Here is a 19,173-nt window from a genome sequence, read left to right as displayed (position 1 = left end):
CTCCCAAATCCCAGGGAGAGTAGCTAATCCCAACAGGCATCACTGCAAGAGCCTAATCTTAGCATTTTAACATTAACCTCATATACTGTACATACTGATTTATTGTATGTCTGACTTCCATATATCCTGAATATCTACTGAAAACAAGTGAGACTGTGTCCTGGGGAGAGATAAAAAAGAAAAGTCTTTTTTGCCTTATGGACAATTTTCAGAGAATTTTCAGAGTGACTACACTATTTCAATGCACAGACACACACACACACACACACACACACACACACACTCTATGCATGTTTGGAGTCAAATTCCTTGCATGTTCAAACATACCTGACCATTAAAGATGATTCTGATTGTGAAAAGAATCAGTTGATTCTTTTAACTGATTTTAGAACAGAGAAGTTTTCACATTTTTCTAATTAGGTTTTTGCCATTACTGCAGTTTAAACACGTGGGTTGAAAAGAGATGGAGTATGTAAGTTTAATTTTAAAGTTAAATCATTCATCCTTAATAATGCCTTTACTTGTCAGTGAAACAGATACAGAAAGTAACTGTTAGATCTTTTTTTAAGACTCAGTATTTGGGTTTATCCAAACCTTGACTCAGATTTTTTTTTATGCAGCCTCTAATGATTATAAATTACCTTATTAGCATATTTTGTTAATGAGTTGCACTCCCTGGATATTAAGGTTAGTGAGAGTACCTTCCATGTGGAGAGAAAATGAACACTATTGAAGTCCTGTGGGAATGTGCCACCGTATGCCAGTGTGGGCTGTAATCTTTCTGCAAAAGCTCTGCTTGACCTTGCAGAATATTTTACCTCATGCCTTTGGTTGAGCGGTTGTGGAAGTTTTGCAGCAGCTGCGGGAGGCCCAGCATGGCCTCAAACATCACAGCCAGGTAGCCTAGCATCTCCACAAACATAGCAGAGTCCAGCAACACCAGGGTGACCACCGCACACAGTACAGTGAAGCCAAAGCAGAAGAGCAGGTAGTCCTCAAATGCATTCCACTTCCAGAAGTAGCGAAAGTCCAAGTCTGGAGGAGGGGGAGAAGAATACATACAAGCAGGTTAAACTATACTCAAAATCAGCTTTGTTTACATTCAGGCAAAACTAAATTGAATTGATGTGTCAGGTAGAGAAGAGAGAAAACAGGATGAAGACTGGGAAAAAGTGTGGAAAAGTGTGAATAAAAGCAGAATAAAAGTGAGAGCATGTGTGTGTGCAGGGCTAAAAGGGTTAAGAGGTTCTTACAGTATGCTCAGATGGAAACAGAAGAGCAATAGTGATAAACAGGAAGGGTAATAGCAGGAATAAAAAAGGGAGGAGGAGAGAAGCAGGAGCGAGAGTGTTTCATTAACCGACACATAGAAATTCTGCAAAGAAAGCACACCTAAATCAATACTATGCACATTTATAAGTGAATCAACAAAGATAAATGAGATACTTGAAAGCTTTTATATTTTTATTACTTTGGAATAACATGGTCTGTATATGGCCAAGCCAAAGATTTAGCAGGTTTATTACCTTTGGTCTAAAGCTGTCTTTTCATCAGCACAACCCTAGATGTCATGGGTGGCTTTTACAATTTACTAAAGCTGCTGTTTCTTCTCCAAAGCACCTATTCAATTTGATTGAAAGAGGTGGCCAGCACCAGTGGCTGAGTACAAGATCAGCGTGTAATCCTGAGTTAAAACTGAATGAAAGTATAAATAGTCACTGCAGTCAAAATCCCTAAAACGTCTGTTCGACTGGCTTCAGCATCACCAAATTTAGAGCATGGAGGGGTGTTGAGGAGCTACCAAGAAACCTTTAAATGGGAAACATTTGGCCTACTACATCTACATTCTCATCGCCATCAATCATCTCCTCAATGGGCCATAATGATCAACGATCCCTCATTACTTACATATGACCATCAGCTGTAGATAACCAGCTGACATCAGCTAAAAGGAACTGATGGCTATATAAGAGTACATTAGCTAGACTCAAGTTTTATATTTCCCCATGTGCCTCTGTGATTATATAGGCTACACCTAAAGTATAAGAGTGAAACTATGCTCGCGTGCATTTGCATGTGGGTTCGTGTCCCTAGATGAAAGAAAAATGTCAGCACAGACAGGAAAATCTTCTCAAATGTGGATATTATCCCTTGTTTATGAAGCATCACTTTTAGGGACCTGAGAATTGTCATTGTTGAAAATGTAGCTTATTTGTCAATATTTTTTGTTTATGCATTCTCCAGGCTTCCTGGCCGGTCTTGTGTCGAAAAGTGTACCCCCATAGAGATGTGTTTCCCCTGTTCAAAAATCGCTTTCATGTAGCACCCCCACAGAGGTTGTTGTTAGGATAAAGTTAGGATTCAGGTTAGAGGAAACATCTTGATGGGGAAACCGATTTCGACACAACACCGGCAGCAGGAGTTGTGCACATTCACAAACTATCCTCTCGTTTTCAGGAGGAGGCTCTCAGGTTTTATCGTTCTGAAATAATTACAGACTATTTGCAGTTATGATGGATGCATAGCTAATCTAGAGGTGCCCAAGATTAAACATTACATAACTGGAAATGAGCATGGACACTTTAAATCATTACAACATTACAACAAAAACATTAGATACTAGAAGTTAAAGCTACAGTATGTAATTTTTTTCAAATATTTTTGTTGTAGAAATCTGCTCCAAAACTTGCCTTAATGTAGTCTCCACAGTCTCCCATAGAGATTACGCCCTAGTCTGTCAGTCTAGATGATCTGAGTTTTGTTCTGATTTGTCTTTTCCAAACAGGGTCTGTAGTCAACACTAAACAGTGTCGCTGTGAACCATCCCCATTGTTGAAGCCTCCTGTGACCCAGACTCATTGAACAGCACTGGCAGCAGTGCAGAGATATTAGCTTCTAAAAGGTTTTGAGTGGGATGGACCTCTCTCAATCTGAGATTTTCAATTATTCCTGCTTGATCATTAAGGTTTGTTGCATTCTCATTTGTTATAATTATAATAATAATGAGGGTGGTGGAATGTAGTAGAGCATAGTGGGGCAGGGAGAGGGAGAGCTGGGTGGAGCAGAGTGCATTGATTTCATTCTAGGGCTACCTTAAGTCTCATACTGTAACTTTAAGTTTTGGCTGTAATGGGTAAAAATACATACAGCTATGGCAATATTAATATAATAAGAACACTGTATATACATAACATTTTAACATAACTTTGTAGCTTTTTCAAGTGCCTTCAACTGCAGCTCATGTTCTTTGTTTGTACATGGAAGTTGCTCATTTGTCTGGAGACTCTGGGATCGATTGAAAGCTTGCTGTAATGGCACAGGAAGTGAAAATGTTTTATCTACTTTTGAAGCAACTCAAAATGTAATTGTCCACCAGTAGGACAAGGAACATGGGAAATGCATTACATACTCCTGCCTACTTTTTCACTGTGGTCAGTCACAACTTCCTCTCACTGAACGCAGGGTGTGTTTTCAGTTTAAAGGTTGTTACCCATTTGTATCATCTGATGAACATATAGGATTGAATACTGTATATAGAAAAAAGAAACTGTCCCCCCAATATTTATTATGACCAGCACTCAAATGCCTACCAAAGTTACTGTATATGAGACTAGATGTTCTCTGCTCAAAAGTGCTAAACTGACTCCAAAACACACTGAATGTTCACTGAGCTCCTCCTGCTTCATGCTGGTTTACATGTCAGGCAGCAAGAGTGAACACAGCTGTGCATGGGGCTCGCAACTGGTCAGCATGTGCCAAAGTTTGGCATCATGTGCCCTGCTTGTGTCATGTAGGGCTACAGCTGATCACTCACAGGTACACAGGTAACACAGTCTGTTTAAATCCCAGCATCACTTATGTAAAGTCTGTTTCTGCTGCTGATCCTTGCATCTGATGTTTGTCTCCACAGTCTCCCATAGAGATTACGCCCTAGTCTGTCAGTCTAGATGATCTGAGCTTTGTTCTGATTTGTCTTTTCCAAACAGGGTCTGTAGTCAACACTAAACAGTGCCGCTGTGAACCATCCCCATTATCAATGTGTTGTTAGACAAATGCAAATATTTGCAGGTGCAAATTCTGTGCACTGGAGTGTACACTGTGTGTGGCACATGGTCAGTATCAGGACTAGTATTAGCAGTTCTGTCAGCACCTATTGTTACCAATGCTCTGCATCATCTGTAATGACAAAACCCACAATATAGCACGGCCTGTTGTTAGTGACGAGGCAGAAAGCACTGTGAGAGAGTGAGAAAGCACACCTGGTATCAGTACAACAAAAAATAAGTATTGAAACTTCCAAATTTTCAGAATTGATATGTATCCAAAAAAATCTATATTCTTGCTAACACTAGTATGCGCACACATACAACCCAGTACACCCCCAACACAATGCTGGGATGTTTCCCATTCCGATCCAGTGAGCTGCATCTACTCTTTCTTCCTGGGAAAGACAGAGTGAGACATTGAGCAGCGAGTGCAGCATGGCATGTTTGTTTCAAACAGCGAATGTGATAAATAGCTTTATTATTGAGAGCCACAAAAGACGCCACCCACAGCTGATAACAGACGTGCAAGGTGGGAGAGGAGGGAGATGCAACACAACACAAACATCCGTTTTCTCACATACAGTATGTGACGTGACTAATATTGAATCTCTGGCAAAGATTTACAGTATGTCTGCCGTCACAAACTATGACGCTGACAGAAGCCATGGAGTTGGAGATGGAGAGCCAGGCACACTTCAGCTCTTATTCACAAGTCCCTCTTCACTTGGGGTGCCACTTTACCTCAACTCAACATCAAACCTGAGTCACTGCAGTCATTCGAGGCTGCCAAGAGGTGTACTAGGGGGTCAGGACAGGTGTTGTGCACTAGGGGGTCAAGACAGGTATTGTGGAACCTGACCTGGGCCAGTATAAGTCAGACACACACCACTGATGATTTCTTTATCTTTGGAAAAAAAAACAAAAAACACTCAAAGTCTCTTCAGTCTGAAACAAGGCATAGGATTTATTGCAAAGCAGTTACAACAAGCAATATCTCTGTTGCTGGTTTGCGAAGCAGAACAGTTTACAGAGCTTCTGCAGCAGCTTTTATGCCCTCTCCATGCACCTTCATGTCACCCATGCTCTATTGCACCTTTCCCTCTGACTGCCAACACAATAAACATTGTATGTGAAGCTAGAAGGGTCAGCTTTAGGAACCTCTCCAGACATTATGACAACAAGAGTAATAAGTTAAATAAGCATGCAAGTGACATAAAGACTGTAGTTATTCTGATGACTGACACTACTAACGTGCAAACAATCACTTCTTGACACATGTCCCAGATTAATGATGCCTCCAAACATCATAAACATGTCACAAACTCCATTAAGGTGACAAAACATAACATTGAACATATCACTTTGTCTTGTAAATATGTCCAAACGTATTAAAATGATAATACATAAGCACATTAATCTGTCATAAGGTGTCATCTTAGAAATATTAAATTTTAACATGAGAGACTCAACCTGTCATAAGATGGCATCTTAAAAACACTGAATCTTTACATCAAAGGCTCTTTTCTTCTATCTCTGGGGTGTGATAGGTGACCTCATGCTGCCAATTAGTTGGGACTGCAAAATTGGCCGCTGTGAGGATAACAGGCTAGTGAACCCCCTCAGGATACTTTGGGACACCATGGTCATCTCTCGGTCATTCCTGCACACAGAGAGTCACTCTCGGTCATCCATATCCACCGCACTACTGAGCGAGTATAACGAGTACTGATGAATGCATCACACCGAGATAACATAAACATTACCATTGACTAAAATAAAATAGAAGTCTAAATGAAAATAAAATAAGCAAGAAACATAATAGGTGACATAGGCAACATATAGCAATATAATAACTGAAAACGGCAGCATGGTGGCACAGTGGTTAGCGCCGTTGCCTCACAGCGAGAAGGTTCCGGGTTCGGGCCCCACCTGGGACCTTTCTGTGTGGAGTTTGCATGTTCTCCCCGTGCTTGCGTGGGTTCTCTCCGGGTACTCCGGCTTCCTCCCACAGTCCAAAGACATGCAGCTTATGTTGATTGGTGTCTCTAAATTGCCCATAGGAGTGTGTGTGTGGTTGTTTGTCTATGTGTTAGCCCTGCGATGGATTGGCGACCTGTCCAGGGTGTACCCCGCCTTCGCCCGATTGCCGGCCGGGATTGGCTCCGGCCCCACCCGTGACCCCATTCAGGGACTAAGCGGTAGAAAATGAATGAATGAATAACTGAAATGAACTTAACCGCATCTAAAGACTACAAGCATGAGTGTAAAACTTAGTCTAATCCTTTAACCTTCTTGGTCTCCCACACAGGCTTAGAGAATGACCTTTACTGGTATCATAAAAGCCCTTTCAGTTCTTTTTGAATAAGGTCAAGTCAATGAAGCATAAACATGCTGACAACAGCAACAATGAGAGTAGTGGTATTTCAAAACTACTGTCAACTTCTCAGTGCATGAATCCTCCCACTGAGCTGCAAACATTTTCATCTTTCAATTTGTATTTCAGCTTCTCCTCCCTCTCTCCTGCTTCTCTGCAGCACACTCACATGCAAACCCTGACCCCCAAAACACTTTTCTCTTTCACTCTTTAATCTATTTTCCTACATAAGCAATACACTGGTGTGTGTTGAGGCCAGGGCTGCACTTCAAAGGCCTCAGAGGCTCTGTAGTGCCAGGAGGAGGCGAGGTGCTCTTACTTTGCACGAAGTCCATCCAAGATCAAACAATAAAATTTCTAAAACAAGCAAGGAGGTAGCCCCAAGGATGTCACTACCTGTACACGAAGTAACTCCAGGATGATATGAAGTTGCTCAGGCAGTAAGTAAATCAGTTTGCAGATGCAGCTAGGGTGTAGCATTATTGAGACTTTTTCCCAGCACTCAGAGACTTTGGCAGCAGTCCCATGCAAGCTGCGCACAGGAGGGAGAAGATGATTACAGATGGAAGAAGAGATGCAGAGATAGAGGGTGAGTGAGTCAGGAGGAGAGGGAGAGTAGCTTTGAGTCAGCCATGTCCATGCAAATTCTCAGTGATCCAGATCGTAGCATGCTGAAAAGACTTAGCAGAAGGCATCTGGGTATAGTTTTTAGGTTGAAGATGTTTCACATCTCATCCAAGAGGCTTCATCAGTTCTGTCTGACTGGTGGTGAGCAGGAGGTATTTATCCCACTGGGTGGTGTTTCAGTCCATCGGTCAACAATGTCTCCTAACAAATGAATCGTTGGAGCTCCAGTCCTTTGGTGGCCAACAATGTCCCGTGACAACCGAGTCATTAGGGTCTGGTATCGGTGAGAGTCGTTACCCAGCTTCGAACCTTCACATTTTTTTCAGCATTTGAGTCACTCAAGTAGATACAGTATATGGAGGCCAAACTTGCAGTATTTCTCTGCAGGCCTGGCACAGAGAGCAAAAATATGAAGCTGAGATCAAAGGCAGAGACAGTTAGAGAGGTTTGAGATATGCTGCGTCAGCACTGTCAGCCTGAGTGAACGACTCAGCTCTGTGCTTGCAGTAGTTTAGGATGTGTGCAAGGTGCTGTTTGATATCTCCTGTAGGGTGTCTGCTTAGTGTGCAGCTCACTGGTCTAATCAGAGGACAGGTCAGGCACCTTGTAGGACACGCATGGTGTAATGGACTTTTCAGTTTATTGTAATGTGTAAAAAACCTCTTTTCTTTTTAGTCTGTCCACAGACAGCAGACAGTGCAAGTGACTGGCTTCCTTACCATATCCAGATCCAGAAATTGGTCATCTCATAAAATCTATGAGCTCAATCTGCAGACTGCCTGTGCTTTTTCAATACATGAACACAGCTCCATGAAGTACTGACAGCTCAGACAGGCCAGAAAAATCCTCTAATACATTCCTGACTAGCTTTAATAGTGATAACACAAGCTCTCTACAGTCGTTTGGATGGACAGAGAGTCTCTGATCCGTTCTGAACTCTCAGACAAACTGAACACCAAAAAATGGGGTTGGCTTGTTTGTGCAGCAGAAACACAGCTTGATTTATAAGCAGAACCAGACTGAGTGAAGGCAAATATGAAAGAGTGCACTGCTCTCTACGTTTTTCTCCGTCAGGTCTCTGAATAATACAAAGACTTCTAGAATAATGCCGACTCATTAAATTACTCTGGGAATGTTAAACACACGCAGGCACACACACGAGAACAAATTACCTTCACTGTGAAATTACTCTCTTGAACTAGTTTATTTTTACTTTAGGATAGAGGAACCTCATTACACTACCGCCTTCTTTAATACAACAGTTAATTTATTAATACAAATATGAGTAATGCTATGCGCCAAATGTTTATTTCTACACTTTCTCAAAAACTTTGCTAAGACTACTGAGCTACCAAATACTATATCTCAGCAGTAAAAGGTGCTAAGACTACTGAGCTACCAAATACTGTATCTAAGCAATAAAAGCTGTAGTATCTACTTTTGAAGCAACTCAAAATGTATTTGTCCACTAGTAGGACAAGGAACATGGGAAATGAGACCCAAAACATATCATAATGTGGAGAGGTATTGTCAAGCTTCTCTGACTCATTGACCAGCCTTCTGGTTTTTTGAGTGATCTTTCAACTTCTAATCACATGAGATGGGAGATCATGGCTGTCAATCAATACATGAACTCACTTCTAGTCTTATACTATTAATTGATCTCTCCAGGTATAAAACAAAAAAGCGGCAATTAAACATGTTCTACCTGACATGGCTGAGTTTAAGAAAACCTCACAAACAAAGCTCTTAACAAACAAAATAATGGCCCATTTACCAGAAAATACGTATAACAACAGAATAAAATGCAAAGCAGTGACAAGCAATGAACTAACTAAGTTTTGAAAATGCAGTTAAGCTCATTTTCAGTGTATAAAACAGGACATTTCTTTGTGTCACCATATACTTGGTTGATCCTTTGTTGAGAAATTATAATTTCTGATCATGATGGCAAACACACACACACACACACACACATTACTGAATAATAATACATATGCAACAACACATGCAAACACACAGAGGAGAATCAGAGTGTCCAGTGCAATTACTGTACCTTTCTGATTTCCAGAAGCTTCTATGTGTATGTTTGCCACAGGAGAATGAGGCATATTGTCATATTGTACAACACATTAAAATGTATATTTGAGATTTAATCTGTTCCTGTTACATTATCTTTTAAGCTTTCATGGTTAATCCAGTTTTGGATTTGGTGCTTCACTGCCCAAGTTGTCCTAAGTACATCCTCCATTTTTATCTTTTCTGTAAAATAACACAACATAAATGAAGTCGTAACCAATTGTCAAATTGTTTTTATAGTCCCCTGGCAGCAATGCAAAGTTCTATCTAGTAACGTTTCCCAAAACATGCTTAGTATTCAAATGGACACCTGGCACATACGTTTACATAATATGTTGCATATTACAAAAGACATTCATGCAGAAACATCCAAATAATACAATCAGAACTTGATAGTTTATAGTTGCTCGCTTGAATGCCCAGTGGGGAGGCATTGTGTTCCTTTTCATAGAGGTCTCTAGTGGCAGCTCCAATTAATATGCTATAAACTACAAGGTTGAAAAGGGAGATGAATGGTGATAACAAGAATGTCAGCTTAGCACAATTACTGGACAGGTTTTACGAGATAATGAGGAGCTCTGGGTGGCATAGCGGTGGTAGTGGTTAGCCCTGTTGCCTCACAGCAAGAAATCCACAGGTTTGAACCTCATAGCTGTGTGCAGTTCGCATGTTCTCCCCATGGCTGTGTTTTCTCTGGGTACACTGGCTCCCTCCCACAGTCTACAATAATAATCTTAATTGTTGTTTTAACAATATGTGAGTTGAAATTATCATGTGTCACTTACTTTACAAAAGAAACAAAACAAAAAAAAACAAAAACAAATCAGAAACAAGCTTTGAGAATCCACACATTCACTGCCTCATGTAGCCAAGCAGGACAGACTACTATGCTTAGAGACTTCAAGCACTGTGTACATGGTGACCGTACCACAGGTTAAGCTAGCGTACTGTAGCTGCCTGAAAATGCATTAGCAATGTTCAAAATCAGTGAACAAACAGGTGAACAAAAAGCACCAAGAGAAAATACAGATACTTCCAGTCTACGCCATTATATTTAATTGATAGACGTGGATTCATCCTCACTCACATAGAGGTATTTTGGTTTGATCAAAGATGTTGATCAAAAGATGGCAATCTCCAAACTATGTCGAGTACTGTTAAAGACAACCTGGCACCTTGTTTCACCATCTGTGATCTTACCACCACACAGAATATGAAGAGCATGACAAGCTTAGGGAGACAGCTGTATACAACAGGACTAAAGCAGCTCAAAAACAAACTCTGCAAACTTGTTGGAACCATTTTGCAAAAGTAAATGGGAAATTTGTTTTAAATAGACTGTAACTTGAAATATAGCAACACGAATTAGCTTAGTGGGACAGCTGAAGCTGCATTTGGGCCTCAGATGAACTTTGGAGTGCATGTTTTTACAGAACAAGAGTTGTGTAGTTTGTCCCTCATCTTTTATAGTGTAGTGATGTTCAGATAGAAACATTCAGGGTCAGTGAGGAGAGTAGTGACAATGACTAAGACGTTTCCTCACATGCATAGGGATGGAATAGCGCCTCACAATAAAAAGAAATATCTCTCTTCTAGCACCTCAACTCTTGCCACCATTAAATACCATTATGTAATGGTATTTAATATTTAACACACACACACACACACACACACACACTCTTGCCCCCCATTAAATACCATTATTTAATGGTAGGAATTATTTTTAAATTTTAAATTTTACTTATTAAGCGGTGATTATCACTAATCCTTATATCCTCATGCTCAGACCAATTACATGCCTCTGAAATGGCCCCACAGCTGCTACCATATTTAGTCAACCAGATGAAGTTAACTCAGACAAAAAAAATGCCAAGTAATTCTAAACCATCCAACCAGCTGCTAAAGTAAGTAAAGATCAGAGTTGCAAAAGGGCCCAGTAGCCTGTGCTTGAATAGAGATGTTGTCTAGCTACCAAGCAACCCAGCTAATTTGGCTTAAGAGTTTTGGATTTTTTATATGGCATTATAAAGAAGGCAGTTCGCATGTTCTCCCCATGGCTGTGTTTTCTCTGGGTACACTGGCTCCCTCCCACAGTCTACAATAATAATCTTAATTGTTGTTTTAACAATATGTGAGTTGAAATTATCATGTGTCACTTACTTTACAAAAGAAACAAAACAAAAAAAAACAAAAACAAATCAGAAACAAGCTTTGAGAATCCACACATTCACTGCCTCATGTAGCCAAGCAGGACAGACTACTATGCTTAGAGACTTCAAGCACTGTGTACATGGTGACCGTACCACAGGTTAAGCTAGCGTACTGTAGCTGCCTGAAAATGCATTAGCAATGTTCAAAATCAGTGAACAAACAGGTGAACAAAAAGCACCAAGAGAAAATACAGATACTTCCAGTCTACGCCATTATATTTAATTGATAGACGTGGATTCATCCTCACTCACATAGAGGTATTTTGGTTTGATCAAAGATGTTGATCAAAAGATGGCAATCTCCAAACTATGTCGAGTACTGTTAAAGACAACCTGGCACCTTGTTTCACCATCTGTGATCTTACCACCACACAGAATATGAAGAGCATGAAAAGCTTAGGGAGACAGCTGTATACAACAGGACTAAAGCAGCTCAAAAACAAACTCTGCAAACTTGTTGGAACCATTTTGCAAAAGTAAATGGGAAATTTGTTTTAAATAGACTGTAACTTGAAATATAGCAACACGAATTAGCTTAGTGGGACAGCTGAAGCTGCATTTGGGCCTCAGATGAACTTTGGAGTGCATGTTTTTACAGAACAAGAGTTGTGTAGTTTGTCCCTCATCTTTTATAGTGTAGTGATGTTCAGATAGAAACATTCAGGGTCAGTGAGGAGAGTAGTGACAATGACTAAGACGTTTCCTCACATGCATAGGGATGGAATAGTGCCTCACAATAAAAAGAAATATCTCTCTTCTAGCACCTCAACTCTTGCCACCATTAAATACCATTATGTAATGGTATTTAATATTACACACACACACACACACACACACACACTCTTGCCCCCCATTAAATACCATTATTTAATGGTAGGAATTATTTTTAAATTTTAAATTTTACTTATTAAGCGGTGATTATCACTAATCCTTATATCCTCATGCTCAGACCAATTACATGCCTCTGAAATGGCCCCACAGCTGCTACCATATTTAGTCAACCAGATGAAGTTAACTCAGACAAAAAAAATGCCAAGTAATTCTAAACCATCCAACCAGCTGCTAAAGTAAGTAAAGATCAGAGTTGCAAAAGGGCCCAGTAGCCTGTGCTTGAATAGAGATGTTGTCTAGCTACCAAGCAACCCAGCTAATTTGGCTTAAGAGTTTTGGATTTTTTATATGGCATTATAAAGAAGAGCTTGTTAACATTCATACAATCTGAACTTAAGAGACAGGAGAGAGAAATGTCTTTTATTCACAGTCTGTAGAAAATTGTTTTTGTCAAAAACACTTCTTCCTCTGAGCTTCTGCAGCAGTAGCACTTCTGACAGTGGGCAGCTTTGACCTTGCTAGTGAACCATGGCTGTTTTTTCTACCACTGATTGCTTTCTCACTGAGTGTAGTCTACAGTGTGTGTGTTCTTTCTAGCCTCCTGACCTAGACTAGGCTGAACTAATGAGTAAAATACTCCTGTTAATGGAAAGACAGAGGCAGAGAGAAAAGGTCAATTCATTTTTGTAAACATGATTGTGAAGACATGCAGCTTCATCGCAGAAAGACTGATGGCCCACTCATGCTTATATGTGTGCATCCTGTCAGAATGCTATGTATCAGACAGTAGAACCAGTACATGACACCTCCACACCAAAACAAACAATAATTGTTTTTCTTCAGGTCCACTGACAATTCTGGCATACTGTCAGACTCCCACATCCACCACCACCATCCAGTCTACCTTTTAGCATGCATATACACACACACACACTCTTGCCCCACTTTGGAGCAATAGATCCTAGTGGTGTGGATCGGTGAGTCGATGTCTCATTCACTCCTGGCATACAGCTTGTTGTCATCCATGTAGAGGAGGTGGCTGATCATTGCACCATTCTGTAGTCGGTATCCGTAACCACTCTTGGTGATGATCTGGCTGAGGGGGTTCAGCCCTATGCAGAACAGCAGTGGGGACAGAGCATCTCCTTGGTAAATACCGCACTCGATGTTGACTTGTGTAATTGGCTTGAAGTTGGCCTCTAGGGTTGTTTTCCACATTCCCATTTAGTTCTTGGTGAAGGCTCTTAGAGTCCTGTTGATGTTGTACAGTTCCAAGCATTCAAGGATCCATGTGTGAGGCATTGAGTCATAGGCTTTCTTGTAGTCAATCCAGGCAGTGCACAGGTTGGTGTGCCTAGACTTGCAGTCTCAAGTGACTACTTTATCAACCAGTAGCTGGTGCTTTGCTCCTCTGGTGTTACTACCAATTCCTTTCTGGGTGCTGCGCATGTCTTGAGCCATGTGCCTGCTCATCTTAGCTGCTATGATGCCTGACAGGAGCTTCCATGTTGTGCAGAGGCAGGTTATTGGTACTGCTCCCTTCTGAGGGTCCTTCAGGATCTGGACTGTCTGGCCTTCAGTTAACCGCTCAGGGTGGGTTCCATCTATTAGTAGCTGGTTTATTTGTCCCCTCAAGGTGATCATGGAGTAAAGTTAGCTTCTTTAACCAGTAGGCGTGGATCATGTTAGGGCCACTTTTATTGTTGAGATCCTCTCTTTGATGTCTGCCATTATGATGGTTACTGGAACTTGTTCAAGTCCACTAGTCACTGGGCATCATGTTATGCCTCCTTCTCTCATATGCTCTTCCAGAATTGTTCAGTCTCCAGCCTTGGTGGGTCTGCTCTCATGTTATTACCCTGCCACTGAGAGTACACCTTGGATGGCTCAGTGGAGAACATTCGGTTTACTCTCCTGGCTTCAACTTCCCTGGTGTACCTCTTCAGTCGTGTGGCCAGGGCTGTGAGCCTTTGCTTGGCAGTCTCTAAGGACTCAGGTATGGACAGTGAATTGTACTTTTTAGGTACCCCTTTCTTCATCACGCCTTTCTGTAATTCCAATAGCTGGCTAACTTCTCTCCATGTTGCCTTGATCTTGGTCTCCAACCTCCTCCTCCATGGAGGATACTGCTCCTTATGGTCTTTGTTGAACTTATAGCCAAGCATCTCAAGGATCACAGTTGCTGTGGTGTATATGAGCTTGTTGGTTACAGTTATGGTCGTAGTAGGGATTCTTCTTAGTGCTGAATTCACATCCTCTAGTAAACTATCAGAAGGCACTTCACTTAGTCTTGGTAACCAGCCATGGAGGTTCCTGGTGTCCATCTTGCTCGTGATCTTCAATCTCAGGTCAGCTGCTCTTGAATTACGCTCATCGGCTTGTTATTGGGGCTTGGTACCCAATCTCTAATTGTGGGGGTGATGATGATGTATCTCCCCTCTGACCTGTCGTCCTGGCTCCCCCTTGCTGTAACATTTGTGTTGCACTTCGTCAATATCTAGTTGTGATAGCAGGTGCTTCTTGCTGATGTTAGAGCACTGGGCTAGTAGTTGTTTTGATGTTAGTCTAGATGTTGGGTTTCAAAGTATCCATAGGTCTTACATCCTCCGTATGTAACCCCTCTCACTGGGGTTACTTGTATAGTAGCATTCCAATAGTTCCCTGTTCTCCTCTCTTGTCCATGAATGTCTTGTTCAAGTAGCCCACTTCTCATCAGGTTGCCCTGGTTCCTCATATATATATATATATATACACACACAAATCTATCTATGTATTTATTTAGTTAGATAGTTAATATTTATATTATGTCAGTAAACTGAAGACAGTAAATTTATGTTGAAAAATCATTCTTAACATCAATAACACAGTAATGATTACAACTGTATTACCTAGCTCTATACTTACACTACCAGTCTGAGGTTTGGACACACTTTCCTAATGGAAATTTATGGGAATAGTGTATTCCAATACTATAACATTAGATTTTTTTTTTGTCTCACTTTCACTTTTGTCCCCTGAATAGCCAGGGGGAGGATTTCGGCAGAACACGTTAGTTACTCAGATAAAATACTTCAGCCATCCTCTTTGATGGCAGTGGTGTAACAGATTGTAGTTGATGGATGTATGGTCCCTATACATATACAGGTGAACAGAGACCCTGAAATCAGTGTTTACATTGCTCCTTTTTCATGGTGCAGCATATTTAGACAGGCAGGGAGACAGTACGAGCAGTTTAGCAGGCAGCTGCTGAACAAAGAGAACACAAACTTGCAATTTATTTGTTTATTTTTTGCTGATGTGAAAAATGAAAAATCTAAAATCATGCTACGATCCAAACCATGAGCTCTGAACCGTTCCACCCCTATTTCACGGACAGACTTTTTAAGTTTACACAAAGTTAGTGATGTGATGGGTTTTATTTTGACTTACTCTAAAACCGATGAGAACTGATAGGTCCCTTTGACCCAAGTCACCTAAACCCAAAAGTGCTACTGTTCATTTTAAAAGATTTAATCTGATTGTCAGGGTTTTAGTCTGACGTCCTATTTTATCCTCTTATTTTGTGGTTATTTCCAGTTTTCCCCTCATCTCACCAGCCCCAGCTTCACACCATCTCTAATTGCCCTAGATCACCTTCACCGGTGTCTTGTTACCTGCTCCGTGTCAGCCTTCATCTTAAATCGCTGAGTCTGGTTGCTGGTTCTTTTGTCACCATTACTTAACCCCATGTGCCCCATCTCAGGTCTTACTGGACTTTGGTCTCACCTGTTCCTGCATCTGGTTAGTAGAGTTTGTTTTTGTTTTGGTCAGGTTTGAGTAGTTGGCATTATTGCATATTAAAATCTTTACTTTACTCAACCTGTTGTGCCTGCATTTTGGGCCCTATTATCTGAAATTGTGACACTGAAAAAGTGCCATTACATGTCATTTTCCATGCACTTCATACTTTACTCACCATCTCACAGCAAAACACACATTTTCCTCCTCTAATTATTGTAATGTACCAGGTCTTGGGACCCTAGTCAGTTGTTAGTTATTAGGACAGAGAGGACCCATGAAGATATCTCCTCCATTCTCCCTCTCACCCTCACTCACAGCACTTCCTCCCTTTTCCACAGTCTTCTTCTGTTACTGAAGTTCCATTAAGCAGAGAAAATCTGAGATACAAAAGCCCCTGATTGCCATTGTCCTTCATTTGTCCTGATAGTAATCATATAAGCCTCTGTATCTTCCCTTGCATGCCAGCTTAAACCTATATATGTCTCAAATGAAATTGGGTGCATGTGCAGGTGGTCTGGCTTTAAGAAACCTCAGTGCGATCCCTTTGAAATTCATTGCTTGTTTCGAAATTGCTGCCAGCAGCAAAATGTAAGTTTGACATTTCAAAGAAAGTTCTTCAATTTTATGCATTTTTCAAAGGCTATCCAGTGCCGTGAGTGAGCAAATATGTTAATGAGTTCTAATCTGCTAATCCAGATCACTGAGGCTCTTTTCATATCTGGCATCAATTACATTACCTAGTTTCTCCAAATCCTTCATTGTAAATTATTTCATATTAAATATTTGTTCTCAGAAACTTTAAAGACACCCACAGACTGAGCTGACTCTCTTTTTCACCAGCAGTAGAATAATGGCTGATGCAACACCAGGAGATTCAGATGAGGCAAAACATCCATGGCCTTACTTTTAGTTCTTCTTTTGCAAACTAGCACTTTTACCTAAAGCTGGCAGCTCATGCTGTCGAACTACAATGAGCTGGGCTTGTGAATATTCATTTGATAGCTGGACATCTGAGCACAGAGCTGACACTGAGCTGACAGGAAGCAGGAAACCCTGTCTTTTTAGATGGTTATTTTAACCAGTCATTGACAATTCAATTATTTTACAACATCTGCCAACAACGTATAATAAATTGGCAATGTACAATGATATAGTGAACACAATACTCTTTTCATTTCTACCAATACTGCTTGAATACATTTTGTGGCTACGGTGATTATAGCAGACATTCAGGCTGATAAGTTGAAGTGGGCCGTGGAGCTGTGTGTGTATATATTATGGATGATAACTGGACAGACCGGTGAAACCAAAGTGCTGAGCTGCAATGACCTTGGTGCTGAGGATGAAGGAGGGGACAGAAATGAGGAGGTGCAGCATCAATTACGTGCTGCACAATCTATTCGTCACACATGCTGGGAAAGCCAGAGACAGAGGTGTGGGTGATGAAATCAACTACACTTCAGCTCTCTTGTTCTCTTCCTTGTTCTGTCTCCTCAGACAGACAAAAAACATGTCAGTGATGTGGGTGTAAATACAGAACAGTGCTTTATGATGTACAGCATCTACAGATGACAGTACACAGACTCAGTTTTACTTGTATCTCTGCTTTCATTCTATTTAAGACACACACAAACACACACACACAAAGTTAAGCCTGACTGTGTGTGTGTGTGTGAAGGTGATCTAGTCTGATAATAATCAACTGATGGAAGAGTTGGGGCGTCTAGATAAGGACACAGCAACACGAAGGTCCAAAGGGTCCAAAGGATCTACCAGGGCAGACACATTATCAATAGGAGACTTCCATCCTATAGAAATAAACAGGTGTAAATCAAAGATAACACAGCTGGATAAACAAAGTCAGTTGGAGTGTAACCATTATTAGCTTCTGAATTACACTGTGCATATGAAAAGCTTTTCTCTAAAACATAGTTTGACAGTTTGTGATGTGGCATCTGTTCTGTGAGGCTTCTATATGAACATGTAAATTAACATTCATTTTCAACACAGAAGCACAAGTGAACACTGTCTGAGATACACATGTCCTATAGAGATGCCAGTTTTTTTGTTAAAGCAATGACTGACCAGAGCTTGCGTAAATAACATTCTGTAATTATTGGGCACATTAGGGCACGTGCTGACATTTCTTAATGCTATGGACATTAAGGAACACAGTCTTGTGCACATAATTGGTAGTGTTCATAAATTATATCAGCACCTTCAACCACATCACTCAGGTTCCTGAACCAGCCCATAATAACATGAGTAACATGCAGGCTCTAAACCCTGGATGAGTGTGTTCATAAACACAGTCGGACATGTTTAGATGAGAAAGCACTGAACCTCATTGGAAACAGAGCGACATATACAATACAATATGAGATTTAACAACTCACCATTGACATTCAGGAAGACCTGTCATAAATTTGTATAAATTATGCTTGAATAAACATGCTGTGGCTAACTAGCTGTTAAATTTAGGAACATGACAGAGTCTAGTTCTTGTTGTAAATCTTTAAGCAGTCCTTCACATTGACAGTGCTGTGAATGGGCTGGAGGTATGACAGGGAAAACTGTCTGTGACTTTGAAAATTACAATTGCATCTACCGTAGATTAAACACATCTAAATACTTATATTAAAAATACCTATATTTGTGTCATAGTATGGTGTCAGATGTAAAATAATAGTCTGAATAAGTAGCTGACAGCGTGATCTTCTGCCAAATATTCAGCCTTTAATTTTAACAAAATAATCAGTTTTCTATAATCTGCACAACTGCCACTGACTCTACTTGTGCACAGTAACAGCAGCTCAATTTTCTGCTTGAGTAAAGCACAGGACAATACAGAATGTGATGCAATAACAGAAACATAGATGATCATAGGAATCATAGCAAATTGTTTTGTTTTTTTTTTACCAGAGGATATCTGTATCTACTGTGATCACATGTGTTTCACAATTTGATGCACACACACACACACACAAGTGGCATGCACAGCCACAAATACTTCTTCTTCAGGGTACAATAGTCTCTTTCCAAACACACTTCAGAGGGTGCAGTAACAGTCTTTTCCAGCACTGTCTTTGACACAGACAGAATTAGTTGTTGTATGTATCAAATCAAGTTGGGGCACATTTATTCCCACTGCTGTAAAAAAGAGGCAAATTAACCTATTACTCAATCCCTGAAAAAGGCATGTTTTATATGAAATTTAGCATTTTTA

General features: G+C 40.6%; 1 protein-coding gene across 4 annotated transcripts in view; it reads right to left on the bottom strand.

Moving 5' to 3' along the window:
• Positions 1-19,173, bottom strand: part of LOC109961794 (PQ-loop repeat-containing protein 1) — a 61,962-nt gene that overhangs the window by 23,318 nt on the left and 19,471 nt on the right. For all 4 annotated transcript variants that reach the window (XR_002275176.1, XM_020602931.1, XM_020602930.1 and 1 more), the window contains one exon: positions 819-1,035. Coding sequence is in view for 3 of the 4 variants with exons in the window: in XM_020602931.1 (XP_020458587.1) it covers positions 819-1,035 (217 nt within the window). In the remaining variant the exon portion in view is untranslated. The remainder of the gene's footprint in view (positions 1-818; positions 1,036-19,173) is intronic.

The sequence above is a fragment of the Monopterus albus genome, unplaced genomic scaffold (assembly GCF_001952655.1).
Source record: "Monopterus albus unplaced genomic scaffold, M_albus_1.0 scaffold59.1, whole genome shotgun sequence".
NCBI classification, from domain to species: Eukaryota; Metazoa; Chordata; class Actinopteri; order Synbranchiformes; family Synbranchidae; genus Monopterus; species Monopterus albus.
This window is presented reverse-complemented; position numbering and strand designations above follow the sequence as displayed.